This window comes from Balaenoptera physalus (genome assembly GCF_965194825.1).
Source record: "Balaenoptera physalus genome assembly, chromosome: 3".
Lineage (NCBI taxonomy): Eukaryota > Metazoa > Chordata > Mammalia > Artiodactyla > Balaenopteridae > Balaenoptera > Balaenoptera physalus.
The window spans coordinates 104,972,863-104,988,709 of record NC_138890.1 but is presented as its reverse complement, the minus strand read 5'-3'; the positions used below and the strand labels follow the sequence as shown (position 1 = coordinate 104,988,709).

General features: G+C 36.8%; 1 protein-coding gene across 1 annotated transcript in view; it reads left to right on the top strand.

Moving 5' to 3' along the window:
- The window catches only part of ADGRV1 (adhesion G protein-coupled receptor V1), a 560,219-nt gene that overhangs the window by 228,542 nt on the left and 315,830 nt on the right, over window positions 1-15,847 (top strand). Inside the window, exon 79 of the mRNA XM_082458333.1 lies at window positions 722-1,129. Within this exon, the coding sequence (XP_082314459.1) occupies window positions 722-1,129 (408 nt within the window). The remainder of the gene's footprint in view (window positions 1-721; window positions 1,130-15,847) is intronic.

The window sequence follows — 15,847 nt, the reverse complement described above, 5'->3', positions numbered from 1 at the left end:
CTCTTGATTTCTCCCTTAGCGCTATTTCCCCCCAGTTTACTGCCTTTCATTCAGGCACACAGCCAGGAGTTCTCCTCATTCTCCTCGCCTCTCCATCCAGCATTGAATGAATCAGAAAGTCCTGCTGACTCTACATTCAAAATATGTTCCCAGTCTGAGTACTTCTTACCCTTTCTACTTACACAACCTAAACTGCCGTTTGTGGTTTTTTTTTTTTGCAGGAACTAATGTAAAAACGTTCTATCTCTTCTTCCTGCTTCCATCCTCATCCCCTGCTACAGCCTAACTATCCACAAGAGCCAGAATACTCATGAAAATATGAAATAAAATGTGTCTCTCTCCTGCTGGAATCCTCCAGTGTCTTCCTGCCATACTTTGTATAATGGACATACATGATCTGACCCCTGGGCATATATGCCTCTGAATATCTTCAAATTGTTAGTAAGCTCACAATTGGAGAAATTCTGTGAGGCAGTAGTGACATTTCTTTTCTAATTCTCTTTCTTGATCTGTTCTAAGGCATCCGTCTTTCCTGATCTCGTCACTGTATGATGTGTATTTATCTCTCTGATTTGTTTTAGGAAATTAGAAAAAGTATAAAACCTCCTGTTTTAATAGTAACATTGTTGTGGCCCATCAGATTGTTTAGGAGAAATAAAATTTGTTTAGGACAAGATCAGAGGTTTACAGTTTCACTTAAGTGGTGTTGTTTAATTTCTAGGAGTTAAGGAGTGCTGAGACAACCGGTCGTACTCTCATATCTCCAGCTATTTCTGGGAAAGACTTTGTGAGAACTGAAGGCATGTTGATCTTTGAACCTGGCCAGAGAAACACCGTATTGGATGTCATCCTAACACCAGAGACAGGGTCTTTAAATCCATTTCCTAAACGCTTCCAGATTGTGCTTTTTGACCCAAAAGGTGGTGCCAGAATTGATGAAGTGTATGGGATCGCTAACATCACTCTTGTCTCTGATGCGGCTTCTCAGGCCTTTTGGGGGCTTGCGGATCAGCTGCAGCAGCCCCTGGATGGTGACATTCTCAGCAGGGTGCTGCACAGCATTAGCGCGAAAGTGGCAACGGAGAGCACAGATGAACAGCTCAGTGCTGTGATATATTTAATAGACAAGGTAAGAAGCCCTCGCAAATGTTAGCAGTTGCAACCCTGCTTCATACATTTTTTTTTTCATAGAAATTTACTTTTTGTGGGGAAGTTCTTTCTAAACATAAAACAAAACCCCAAAGTCATAAGGGAAATGATTGATAAACTTGACCACATAAAGTGTAAACAACATTTCTCTTTGCATATACCACAAGCAAAATCAAAAGACACCTAATGGTTATTATATCTCAATAAAACTGGAGGGGGGAGTAAGAAAAAAAGAGAGCGCTAATAGGTGTGGGGTATATTTATGCAAATTTATGTATAACAAGAATGTTTATTTCAGCGTTACTTATAATAACAAAAATTGGGAAAAATAGCTATTAAGAGGGGCCTGGCATATCCATAAAATGTAAAAATTGTTTATGATTTAGACATAAAATAATTAGAATAAGACAATAATGAAACCGGCATTGAAAATGTAGATAATCACATGGTAGGGTTGAAATTTTAACAGTAACTTACAAGATGCCCAATTAACTTTGTATTTCAAATAAACAATGAATATATTTTTTATTATAGGTATATCACAAATAAAAATAAATATTTTTATTTACAGGCACTATTTGGGACATACTTATATCAAGCAATTATTGGTTGCTTATCTGAAATTCAAATAGAGTCACCTATACGTTATCTGGCAACCGTTCTTATGTCCCATATGTACTTCATATGTGCTCTAAGATATCCTCGAATTCAGGAATACAGGATAGAACTTCCAAGTACTGATACAATGTCATTCTATAAGGTCTTGTATTTTAAGTGAAATTGTTTCATATTTGTAAGTTTTATTATCCCTCAGATTCTAACTTCTTTGAAACAGAATCTGCTTTATGCTATATATTTCTTTATAGGAAGAGCTCAACAAATCTTAGTTATTGTTTAGTTAGTAGTAGAAGTGACTACTTACTTATGTTCAGTAGAAACAGCTACTGTGCTAAAGAGAGCAACAGCCTTAAATGACTCACTATAAAGATGTTCTGGATAAAAACTCAGCTGTGGTTTTGGGCAAATTTTTGTCATGACATAATATTCTATCCCTTGATCTTCCTAGGTATGGTGCAATGAAAATTATTTAAAACGCTGTCATTTGCTTTAATAATAGTATTTGTCTTTTAAGACTGCTGGATTTGATATGCAAATTTTTAATTTCATTGGGTTTTGGTTTCCAGGTCATTGAAGCTTGGTAAAACACAAGTCAGGAGGCATTGCCTCTAATTTTGTGTTCTAGGACACCTGAAAAACCACAGGAATAATTTCTTCTGTGAAAGTTTGATAGACCCTCCTTTCCCATAAACGTCCCCCCTTCTTTTTCCTCTCCTGACAGTTTTTAAAGTTTTCCCTGTGGTTGATTCAGGTTTTCCACTTTTTCATAAGACAGTTTTGATAATTTGGGGAGTTCTTTTCATTGCTGTTTATGTAAAATTGCTATTTAGATCCAGCATATTTCTTTTTATTATATACTTTTTAATATTATATATCTTATATTTCAAGAATTATTTTTTACAGTTGATTTATTTTATAATCATACAAATGATGATTTAGACTTGGCTCTATATTTTCCTACCTGGTTTTGTATTTCATGCTTGCAATAATTTTGACTGAATTGTCTGCAGACTGAGTCAGCCTGTGTTGTTATTTTAGGACGAGCAAATGGGATGTTTTGAGTCAAGGAAGGGTGGCTGTCACAGGTGCCTCCTGGGATTGGCCGTTCATCATCTCTGTCTCCCTGGAAAAGCTAGGCATCCTCTTTCTGCCTCAGTTTCCTTATCTGGAAACAAAGCAAAATACCACGTAGCATCTTCCTCACCGGAATGTTGTGAGAATTAGAGAAGTTAGTATAACGTGCTGAGAACAGCACCCTTACAAACCAAGGGTTACATGAACGGCCTTTTTGTTTTATTTATTTATTTATTTATTTATTTATTATTTTTTAGACATCTTTATTGGAGTATAATTGCTTTACAATGGTGTGTTAGATTCTGCTTTATAATAAAGTGAATCAGCTATACATATACATATATCCCCATGTCTCCTCCTTCTTGCGTCTCCCTCCCTCCCACCCTCCCTATCCCACCCCTCTAGGTGGTCACAAAGCAGCAAGCTGATCTCCCTGTGCTATGTGGCTGCTTCCCACTAGCTATCGGTTTTACATTTAGTAGTGTATATAAGTCCATGCCACTCACTCACTTCGTCCCAGCTTACCCTTCCCCCTCCCCGTGTCCTCAAGTCCATTCTCTACGTCTGTGTCTTTATTCCTGTCCTGCCCCTAGGCTCTTCAGAACCATTTTTCTTTTTTTTTTAGATTCCATATATATGTGTTAGCATACTATATTTATTTTTCTCTTTCTGACTTAATTCACTCTGTATGACAGTCTCTAGGTCCATCCACCTTACTACAAATAATTCTGTTTCTTTTTATGGCCGAGTAATATTCCATTGTATATATTTACCACATCTTCTTTATCCGTTCAACTGTTGATGGACCCTTAGGTTGCTTCCATGTCCTGGCTATTGTAAATAGAGCTGCAATGAACATTGTGGTACATGACTCTTTTTGAATTATGGTTTTCTCAGGGTATATGCAAAGTAGTGGGATTGCTGGGTCATATGGTAATTCTAGTTTTAGTTTTTTAAGGAGCCTCCATACTGTTCTCCATAGTGGCTGTATCAATTTACATTCCCACCAACAGTGCAAGAGGGTTCCCTTTTCTCCACACCCTCTCCAGCATTTATTGTTTTTAGATTTTTTGATGATGGCCATTCTGACTGGTGTGACATGATACCTCACTGTAGTTTTGATTTGCATTCTCTAATGATTAGTGATGTTGAGCATCCTTTCATATGTTTGTTGGCAATCTGTATATCTGCTTTGGAGAAATGTCTATTCAGGTCTTCTGCCCATTTTTAGATTTGGTTGTTTGTTTTTTTTGATATTGAGCTGCATGAGATACTTGTAAATTTTGGAGGTTAATCCTTTGTCAGTTGCTTCATTTGCAAATATTTTCTGCCATTCTGAGGGTTGTCTTTTCATCTTGTTTATGGTTTCCTTTGCTGTGCAAAAGCTTTTAAGTTTTATTGGGTCCCATTTGTTTATTTTTGTTTTTATTTCCATTTCTCTAGGAGGTGGGTCAAAAAGGATCTTGCTGTGATTTATGTCATAGAGTGTTCTGCCTATGTTTTCCTCTAAGAGTTTGATAGTTTCTGGCCTTCCATTTAGGTCTTTAATCCATTTTGAGTTTATTTTTGTGTATGGTGCTAGGGAGTGTTCTTATTTCATTCTTTTACATGTAGCTGTCCAGTTTTCCCAGCACCACTTATTGAAGAGGCTGTCTTTTCTCCGTTTTATATTCTTGCCTCCTTTATCAAAAATAAGGTGACCATATGTGCATGGGTTTGCCTCTGGGCTTTCTATCCTGTACCATTGATCTATATTTCTGTTTCTGTGCCAGTACCATACTGTCTTGATTACTGTAGCTTTGTAATATAGTCTGAAGTCCGGGAGCCTGATTCGTCCAGCTCCGTTTTTCTTTCTCAAGATTGCTTTGGCTATTTGGGGTCTTTTCTATTTCCATACAAACTGTGAAATTTTTTGTTCTAATTCTGTGAAAAATGCCATTGGTAGTTTGATAGGGATTGCATTGAATCTGTAGATTGCTTTGGTAGTATATTCATTTTCACAATGTTGCTTCTTCCAATCCAAGAGCATGGTATATCTCTCCATCTATTTGTATCATCTTTAATTTTTTCATCACTGTCTTATAGTTTTCTGCATACAGGTCTTTTGTCTCCCTTGGTAGGTTTATTCCTAGGTATTTTATTCTTTTTGTTGCAGTGGTAAATGGGAGTGTTTCCTTAATTTCTCTTTCAGATTCTTCATTATTAGTGTATAGGAATGCAAGAGATTTCTGTGCATTAATTTTGTATCCTGCAACTTTACCAAATTCATTGATTAGTTGTAGTAGTTTTCTGGTACCATGGTTAGGATTCTCTGTGCATAGTATCATGTCGTCTGCAAACAGTGACAGTTTTACTTCCTCTTTTCTGGTTTGGATTCCTTTTCATTCTTTTTCTTCTCTGATTGCTGTGGCTAAAACTTCCAAAACTATGTTGAATAATAGTGGTGAGAGTGGATAACCTTGTCTTGTTTCTGATCTTAGAGGAAATGGTTTCAGTTTTTCACCATTGAGACCGATGTTGGCTGTGGGTGTGTCATTTATGGCCTTAATTTTGTTGAGGAAAGTTCCCTCTATGCCTACTTTCTGGAGAGTTTTTATCATAAATGGGTGTTGAATTTTGTCGACAGCTTTTTCTCCATCTACTGAGATGATCATATGTTTTTCTCCTTCATTTGGTGAATATGGTTTACCACATTGATTGATTTGCGTATATTGAAGAATCCTTGCATTCCTGGGATAAATCCCACTTGATCATGGTGTATGATCCTTTTAATGTGCTGTTGGATTCTATTTGCTAGCATTTTGTTGAGGATTTTTGCATCTATGTTCATCAGTGACATTGGCCTGTTGTTTTCTTTCTTTGTGACATCTTTGGTTTTGGTATCAGGGTGATGGTGGCCTTGTAGAATGAGTTTGGAAGTGTCCTCCCTCTGCTATATTTTGGAAGAGTTTGAGAAGGATAGGTATTAGCTCTTCTCTAAATGTTGGATAGAATTTGCCTGTGAAGCCATCTGGTCCTGGGCTTTTGTTTGTTGGAAGATTTTTAATCACAGTCTCAATTTCAGTGCTTGTGATTGGTCTGTTTATATTTTCTATTTTTTCCTGGTTCAGTCTCTGAAGGTTGTGCTTTTCTAAGAATTTGTCCATTTCTTCCAGGTTGTCCATTTTATTGGCATATAGTTGCTTATAGTCTCTCTCATGATCCTTTGAATTTCTGCAGTGTCAGTTGTTACTTCTTTTTCATTTCTAATTCTATTGATTTGTGTCTTCTCCCTTTTTTTCTTCGTGAGTCTGGTAATGGTTTATCAATTTTGTTTATCTTCTCAAAGAACCAGCTTTTAGTTTTATTGATCTTTGCTATCGTTTCCTTCATTTCTTTTTTTAAATTTTATTTCTTTTTTTATTTTATTTTACTTGTTTTTTGAATTTTTGAATTTTATTTTATTTATTTTTGTATACAGCAGGTTCTTATTAGTTATCCATTTTATACATATTAGTTTATATATGTCAATCCCAATCTCCCAATTCATCACAACACCACCACCACCACCACCACCCCCACTGCCACTTTCCCCCCTTGGTGTCCATACGTTTGTTCTCTACATCTGTGTCTCTATTTCTGCCCTGCAAACCAGCTCATCTGTACCATTTTTCTAGGTTCCACATATATGCATTAATATATGATATTTGTTTTTCTCTTTCTAACTTACTTCACTCTGTATGACAGTCTCTAGATCCATCCATGTCTCTACAAATGACCCAGTTTCATTCCTTTTTATGGCTGAGTATTATTCCATTGTATATATGTACCACATCTTTATCCATTCGTCTGTCGATGGGCATTTAGGTTGCTTCCCTGAACTGGCTATGGTAAATAGTGCTGCAGTGAACATTGGGGAGCATGTTTCTTTTTGAATTACGGTTTTCTCAGGGTATATGCCCAGTAGTGGGATTGCTGGGTCATATGGTAATTCTAGTTTTCGTTTTTTAAGGAACCTTCATACTCTTCCCCATAGTGGCTGTATCAATTTACATTCTCACCAACAGTGCAAGAGGGTTCCCTTTTCTCTACACCCTCTCCAGCATTTGTTGTTTGTAGATTTTCTGATGATGCCCCTTCTAACTGGTGTGAGGTGATACCTCATTGTAGTTTTGATTTGCATTTCTCTGATAATTAGTGATGTTGAGCAGCTTTTCATGTGCTTCTTGGCAATCTGTATATCTGCTTTGGAGAAATGTCTATTCAGGTCTTCTGCCCATTTTTAGATTTGGTTGTTTGTTTTTTTTGATATTGAGCTGCATGAGATACTTGTAAATTTTGGAGGTTAATCCTTTGTCAGTTGCTTCATTTGCAAATATTTTCTGCCATTCTGAGGGTTGTCTTTTCATCTTGTTTATGGTTTCCTTTGCTGTGCAAAAGCTTTTAAGTTTTATTGGGTCCCATTTGTTTATTTTTGTTTTTATTTCCATTACTCCAGTAGGTGGATCAAAAAATATCTTGCTGTGATTTATGTCAGTGTTCTTCCAATGTTATCCTCTAAGAGTTTTATAGTGTCCAGTCTTACATTTAGGTCTCTAATCATTTTGCGTTTATTTTTGTTTATGGTGTTAGGGAGTGTTCTCATTTCATTCTTTTACATGTAGCTGTCCAGTTTTCCCAGCACCACTTTTTGAAGAGATTGTCTTTTCTCCATTGTATATGTCCTTGCCTCGTTTGTCATAGATTAGTTGACCATAGGTGTGTGGGTTTATCTCTGGACTTTCTATCCTGCTCTGTGATCTATATTTCTGTTTTTGTGCCAGTACCATATTTTCTTAATTACTGTAGCTTTGCAGTATAGTCTGAAGTCAGGGAGCCTGATTCCTCCCACTCCGTTTTTTTCCCTCAAGACTGCTTTGGGTGTTTGGGGTCTTTTGTGTCTCCATACAAATTTTAAGATTTTTTGTTCTAGTTCTGTAAAAAATGCCATTGGTAATTTGATAGGGATTGCATTGAATCTGTAGATTGCTTTTGGTAGTATAGTCATTTTCGCAATGTTGCTTCTTCCAAGCCAAGAACATGGTATACGTCTCCATCTGTTTATATCATCTTTAATTTCTTTCATCAGTGTTTTTATAGTTTTCTGCATACAGGTCTTTTGTCTCCCTTGCTAGGTTTATTCCTAGGTTTTTTATTCTTTTTGATGCAATGGCAAATGGGAGTATTTCCTTAATTTCTCTTTCAGACTTTTCATCATTAGTGTATAGGAATGCAAGAGATTTCTGTGCATTAATTTTGTATCCTGAAACTTTACCAAATTCATTGATTAGCTCTAGTAGTTTTCTGATGGCATCTTTAGGATTCTCTATGTATACTATCATGTCGTCTGCAAACAGTGACAGTTTTACTTCTTCGTTTCCAGTTTGTATTCCTTTTATTTCTTTTTCTTCTCCGATTGCCGTGGCTAGGACTTCCAAAACTATGTTGAATAATAGTGGTGAGAGTGGACATCCTTGTCTCGTTCCTGATCTTAGAGGAAATGCTTTCAGTTTTTCACCATTGAGAATGATGCTTGCTGTGGGTTTGTCATATATGATCTTTATTATGTTGTGGTAAGTTCCCACTATGCCCACTTTCTAGAGACTTTTTATCATAACTGGGTGTTGAATATTGTCAAAACCTTTTTCTGCGTCTATTGAGATGATCATATGGTTTTTATTCTTCAATTTGTTAATATGGTGTATCACATTGATTGATTTGCGTGTATTGAAGAATCCTTGCATCCTTGGGATAAATCCCACTTGATCATGGTGTATGATCCTTTTAATGTGTTGTTGGATTCTGTTTGCTAGTAGTTTGTTGAGGATTTTTGCATCTCTATTCATCAGTGATATTGGTTGTGATTTTCTTTTTTAGTAGTATCTTTGTCTGGTTTTGGTATCAGGGTGATGGTGGCCTCATAGAATGAGTTTGGGAGTGTTCCTTCCTCTGCAATTTTTTGGAAGAGTTTGAGAAGGATGGGTGTTAGCTCTTCTCTAAACATTTGATAGAATTCATCTGTGAAGCCATCTGGTCCTGGACTTTTGTTTATTGGAAGATTTTTAATCACAGTTTCAATTTCATTACTTGTGATTGGTCTGTTCATATTTCTTTTTCTTCCTGGTTCAGTCTTAGAAGGTTACACCTTTCTAGGAATTTGTCCATTTCTTCCAGGTTGTCCATTTTATTGGCATAGAGTTGCTTGTAGTAGTCTCTTAGGATGCTTTGTATTTCTGCCGTGTCTATTGTAACTTCTCCCTTTTCTTTTCTAATTTTACTGATTTGAGTCCTCTCCCTCTTTTTCTTGATGAGTCTGGCTAATGGTTTATCAATTTTGTTTATCTTCTCAAAGAACCAGCTTTTAGTTTTATTGATCTTTGCTATTGTTTTCTGTTTCTATTTCATTTATTTCTTCTCTGATCTTATGATTTCTTTCCTTCTACTGATCTTTGGGTTTCGTTTTTTCTTCTTTCTCTAATTCCTTTAGGTGTAAGGTTAGATTGTTTAGTTGAAATTTTCTTGTTTCTTGAGGTAGGCTTGTATTGCTATAGACTTCCCTCTTAGAACTGCTTTTGCTGCATCCCACAGGTTTTGGATCATCATGTTTTCATTGTCATTTGTCTCTAGGTATTTTTTGATTTCCTCTTTGATTTCTTCAGTGACCTCTTGGCTGTTTAGTAATGTATTGTTTAGCCTCCATGTGTTTGTGCTTCTCATGTTTTTTTCCCTGTAATGGATTTCTAATCTCATAGCATTGTGGTCAGAAAAGATGCTGGCTATGATTTCAGTTTTCTTAAATTTACTGAGGCTTGATTTGTGACCCAAGATGTGATCTCTCCTGGAGAATGTTCCATGTGCACTTGAGAAGAAAGTGTAATCTGCTATTTTTGGATGGAATGTCCTATAAATATCAACTAAATCTATGTGGTCTATTGTGTTATTTAAAGCTTGTGTTTCCTTATTAATTTTCTGTTTAGATGATCTGTCCATTGGTGTAAGTGAGGTGTTAAAGTCCCCCACTATTATTGTGTTACTGTCGATTTCCTCTTTTAGAGCTGTTAGCGGTTGCCTTATGTATTGAGGTGCTCCTATGTTGGGTGCATATATATTTATAATTGTTATATCTTCTTCTTGGATTGATCCCTTGATCATTATGTAGTGTCCTTCCTTGTCTCTTGTCACATTCTTTATTTTAAAGTCTATTTTATCTGATATGAGTATTGCTACTCCAGTTTTCTTTTGATTCCATTTGCATGGAATATCTTTTTCCATCCCCTCACTTTCAGTCCGTATGTGTCCCTAGGTCTGAAATGGGTCTCTTGTAGACAGCATATAGATGAGTCTTGTTTTTGTATCCATTCAGTGAGCCTGTGTCTTTTTGTTGGAGCATTTAATCCATTCACATTTAAGATAATTATCGATATGTATGTTCCTATGACCGTTTTCTTAATTGTTATGGGTTTGTTTTTGTAGGTCCTTTTCTTCTCTTGTGTTTCCCTCTTAGAGAAGTTCCTTTAGCATTTGTTCTAGAGCTGGTTTGGTGGTGCTGAATTCTCTTAGCTTTTGCTTGTCTGTAAAGCTTATGATTTCTCCATCAAATCTGAATGTGATCCTTGCTGGGTAGAGTAATCTTGGTTGTAGGTTCTTCCCTTTCATCACTTTAAATATATCATGCCATTCCCTCCTGGCTTGTAGAGTTTCTGTTGAGAAATCAGCTGTTAACCTTATGGGAGTTCCCTTGTATGTCATTTTTCGTTTTTCCCTTGTTGCTTTCAATAATTTTTCTTTGTTTTTAATTTTTGTCAATTTCATTACTGTGTGTCTTGGCGTCTTTCTCCTTTGGTTTATCCTGCCAGGGACTCTCTGTGCTTCCTGGACTTGGGTGGCTATTTCCTTTCCCATGTTAGGGAAGTTTTCAACTATAATCTGTTCAAATATTGTCTTGGGTCCTTTATCTCGCTCTTCTCCTTCTGGGACCCCTATAATGCGAATGTTGTTGCATTTAATATTGTCCCAGAGATCTCTTAGGGTGTCTTGATTTCTTTTCATTCTTTTTTCTTTATTCTGTTCCGCGGCTGTGAATTCCACCATTCTGTCTTCCAGGTCACTTATCCGTTCTTCTGCCTCAGTTATTCTGCTATTGATTCCTTGTAGTGTATTTTTCATTTCAGTTATTGTATTGTTCATCTCCGTTTGTTTGTCCTTTATTCTTCTAGGTGTTTGTTCCTTAATTCTTCTAGGTCTTTGTTAAATATTTCTTGTATCCTCTTGATCTTTGCCTCCATTACTTTTTAGGAGGTCCTGGATCATCTTCACTATCATTATTCTGAATTCTTTTTCCTGGAAGTTTTCCTGTCTCTACTCCATTTACTTGTTTTTCTGGCGTTTTATCTTGTTCCTTCATCTGGTACAAAGTCCTCTGAATTTTCATCTTGTCTATCTTTCTCCGAATATGGTTTTTGTTCCACAGGCTGCAGGATTTTAGTTCTTCTTGCTTCAGTTTTCTGCCCTCTGGTGGGTGAGGCTGCAGGCTGGCTTCTTTGATGGTCACAGGATGAGTTTCTGCAGCTCCAGAGGTGCAGAAATATCCTCTTCAGATGTCTCCTTCAGAATAAGAAAATCTTTCCCAGATATCCCCTTGCAGACCTCTATTACCGCTCTTTGGCTAGAACTGGGACATATGACTGCCCCTGAACCAGTCACAGGAGAGGGGAATGACATTTTGATAAGTGATAACTAGACTAATTAGGTTCAATCTTCCTGAACTGAGAATTTGGCACGTTATTGCCTGAAAGAAAGGTGGATGGATAACCAACACGTTGCAGTTCTTGGAATGACTCTTCACACCAGCCAGTAAGAATCTGTTTATGTGAAGATCTCTTTCCTGCTAGTGTTGGAGGGTCTCCTGCGGAGGCTAGGGGTGGCTGTGGCTCACCGTGAGGACCTCCTTCATTTCTTTTTCATTTATTTCTGATCTGATCTTTATGATTTCTTTCCTTCTGCTAACTTAGGGTTTTTTTGTTCTTCTTTCTCTAATTGCTTTAGGTGTAAGGTTAGGTTGCTTATTTGAGATGTTTCTTGTTTCTTGTGGTAGCATTGTATTGCTATAAACTTCCCTCTTAGATCTGCTTTTGCTGCATCCGATAGGTTTTGGGTCGTCGTGTTTTCATTGTCATTTGTTTCTAGGTATTTTTTTATTTCTTCAGTGATCTCTCGGTTATTAAGTAGTGTATTTTTTAGTGTTTGTATTTTTTACAGATTTTTTCGTATAATTGATATCTAGTCTCATAGCATTGTGGTCAGAAAAGATACTTGATACGATTTCTATTTTCTCTAATTTACCAAGGCTTGATTTGTGACCCACGATGTGATCTATCCTGCAGAATGTTTCATGAGCACTTGAGAAGAAATTGTATTCTGTTGTTTTTGCATGGAATGTCCTATTAATATCAATTAATTCTATCTTGTTTAATGTGTCATTTAAAGCTTGTGTTTCCTTATTTACTTTCATTTTGGATGATCTGTCCATTGGTGAAAGTGGGGTGTTAAAGTCCCCTACTATGATTGTGTTACTGTCGATTTCCTCTTTTATGGCTGTTAGCATTTGCCTGATGTATTTAGGTTCTCCTTTGTTGGGTTCATAAACATTTACAATTGTTTTATCTTCTTCTTTGATTGATCCCTGATCATTATGTAGTGTCCTTCTTTGTCTCTTGTAATAGTCTCTATTTTAAAGTCTATTTTTTCTGATATGAGAATTGCTACTCCAGTTTTCTTTTGATTTTCATTTGCATGGAATATGTTTTTCCATCCCCTCACGTTCAGTCTGTATGTGTCTAGGTCTGAAGTGGGTCTCTTGTTGACAGCATATATACGGGTCTTGTTTTTGTATCCATTCAGCCAGTCTGTGTCTTGGTGGGAGCATTTAATCCATTTACATTTCAGGTAATTATCGATATGTATGTTCCTATTACCATTTTCTTAATTGTTTTGGGTTTGTTATTGTAGGTCTTTTCCTTCTCTTGTGTTTCCTGCCTAGAGAAGTTCCTTTAGTATTTGTTGTAATGATGGTTTGGTGGTGCTGAATTCTCTTAGGTTTTGCTTTTCTGTAAAGGTTTTAATTTCTCTGTCGAATCTGAATGAGATCCTTGCTGGGTAGACTAGTCTTGGTTATAGGTTTTTCCCTTTCATCACTTTAAGTATGTCTTGCCACTCCCTTCTGGCTTGCACAGTGTCTGGTGAAAGATCAGCTGTTAACCTTATGGGGATTCCCTTGTATGTTATTTGTTGTTTTTCCCTTTTTGCTTTTAATATTTTTTCTTTGTATGTAATTTTTGACGGTTTGATTAATATATGTCTTGGCGTGTTTCTCCTTGGATTTATCCTGTATGGGACTCTCAGTGCTTCCTGCACTTGATTGACTATTTCCTTTCCCATATTAGGGAAGTTTTCAACTATAATCTCTTCAAATATTTTCTCAGTCCCTTTCTTTTTCTCTTCTTCTTCTGGTACCCCTATAATTCAAATGTTGTCCCAGAGGTCTCTAAGACTGTCCTCAATTCTTTTCATTCTTTTTTCTTTTTTCTGCTCTGCCTTAGTTATTTCCACTATTTTATCTTCCAGGTCAGTTATCTGTTCTTCTGCCTCAGTTGTTTTTCTATTGACTCCTTGTAGAGAATTTTAAATTTCATTTATTGTGTTGTTCATCTCTGTTTGCTCTTTCGTTCTTCTAGGTCCTTGTTAAACGTTTCTTGTATTTTCTCCATTCTATTTCCAAGATTTTGGATCATCTTTACTATCATTAGTCTGAATTCTTTTTCAGGTAGACTGCCTATTTCCTCTTCATTTGTTTGGTGTGGTGGGTTTTTACCTTGCTCCTTCATCTGCTGTGTGTTTCTCTCTCTTCTCATTATGCTTAACTTACTGTGTTTGGGGTCTCCTTTTCGCAGGCTGCAGTTTTGTAGTTCCCGTTGTTTTTGGTGTCTGCCCCCAGTGGGTGAGGTTGGTTCTGTGAGTTGTGTAGGCTTCCTGGTGGAGGGGACTGGTGCCTGTGTTCTGGTGGATGAGGCTGGATCATGTCTTTCTGGTGGGTAAGACCACGTCCTGTGGTGTGTTTTGGGGTGTCTGTGACCTTATTATGATATTAGGCAGCCTCTCTGCTAATTGGTGGGGTTGTGTCCCTCTCTTGCTAGTTGTTGTGCATAGGGTGTCCAGCACTGTAGCTTGCTGGTTGTTGAGTGGAGCTGGGTGTTAACGTTGACATGGAGATCTCTGGGAGAGCTTTTGCCACTTGATATTATGTGGAGCTGGGAGGTCTCTGGTGGACTAATGTCCTGAACTTGGCTCTCCCACGTCAGAGCCACGGGCCTGACACCCAGCCAGAGCACCAGGACCCTGTCAGCCACATGGCTCAGAAGAAAAGGGAGAAAAAAAGAAAGAAAGAGAAGAATAAAATAAAAAGAAATAAAGTTATTAAAATAAAAGAAGAAAATTATTAAAAATCAAATAATTGAAAAGTAATAAAAGAAAAGAAAAAAGAAAGAAAGAAGATAGCAACCAAACCAAAAAACCAATCCACCAGTGATGAGAAGCACTGAATACTATATTAAAAAAACAAACAAACAAAAAAATGGACCGACAGAACCCTAGGACAAATGGCAAAAGCAAAGCTATATAGACCCAAAAAGTATACACATACATGCTCACAAAAAGAGAAAAAGGAAAATAAAATCTATATATAAAAAAGAGAAAAAGGAATAGAGCAACCAATCAATAAAGAAATCTATCAATGATAATAAACTCTAAATACTAAACTGAGATAAACATAAAACCAGAAACCCGTCAGTCACATACAGCAAACCCCAAGTCTACAGTTGCTCCCAAAGTCTACTGCCTCAATTTTGGGATGATTCATTGTCTATTCAAGTATTCCACAGATGCAGGGTACATCAAGTTGATTGTGGAGATTTAATCTGCTGCTCCTGAGGCTGCTGGGAGAGATTTCCCTTTCTCTTCTTTGTTCGCGCAGCTCCTGGGGTTCAGCTTTGCACTTGGCCCTGCCTCTGCTTGTAGGTCGCCTGAGGGCGTCTTTTGGGAAGTCTGAGGTCTTATGCAAGCGTTCAGTAGGTTTTTTGAAGGAGTTGTTCCACATGTAGATGTATTTTTGATGTATTTGTGGGGAGTAAGGTGATCTCCACGTCTTATGCCTCCGCCATCTTGAAGGTCTCCCCCCTTGTTTTATTTTTTGTGTGCTTTGCTGAAAGAAACTTTCTGTTACCCTTGAATATGTTTGAAAGTTTGAGTGACTCTAGAATTCTTGGATCACAGCCTTTAAGTCTTGAAACTGCTTATGTTGCTCTGCTGGCTTCTGTCATTTCATTTGCAAAAAAAGTCTGATGTCAGATTGAATTTTTATTTCTCTGTTAGTAGTTTTTTTCCTGTCTGATTTCTGGTAAGCGTTTTTTAAAACTCTTGAAATTATATTTAAACATCACCCAAATACATCTGGTATTGTTTCTTTTCCTAATTTTCTCTGGCATAAAGCAAACTCTGCATTTTAGACATATTTCTTTAGCTTATCAAGGATCTGTGTTGGTTTTGTCTTCTACCTAATATTTTATATGCTTGTTGTATCTTATGGGTTTGTCCCATTTGTCTGTAATATTTTCTCTGAGTTCTGGGAGTGTTCCTTGAGCTTATTTTTCATTTAACATATTCAGTTTGATCGTTTTAGTAACCAATGGGCTGTTCCCTGTCTCCCCATTGTAGTTTTTACCTTGTTAAATTTCATTTTGTACCTTTTATCTTTTCCCTGTGGATTATTCTCCAGTCTTCCTAATAGTCTTTAAGATGGCTACTCTTATAAACTTAAATCTTCAGCCATCATCTTGGCACTCTATAGATTACAATGTTATAAAAAAAAATATAGAGAACATTGAGCCACTTTCTCAGTGAGCTCAACTAGTAGCAGTAACAGAAAAATCATTTC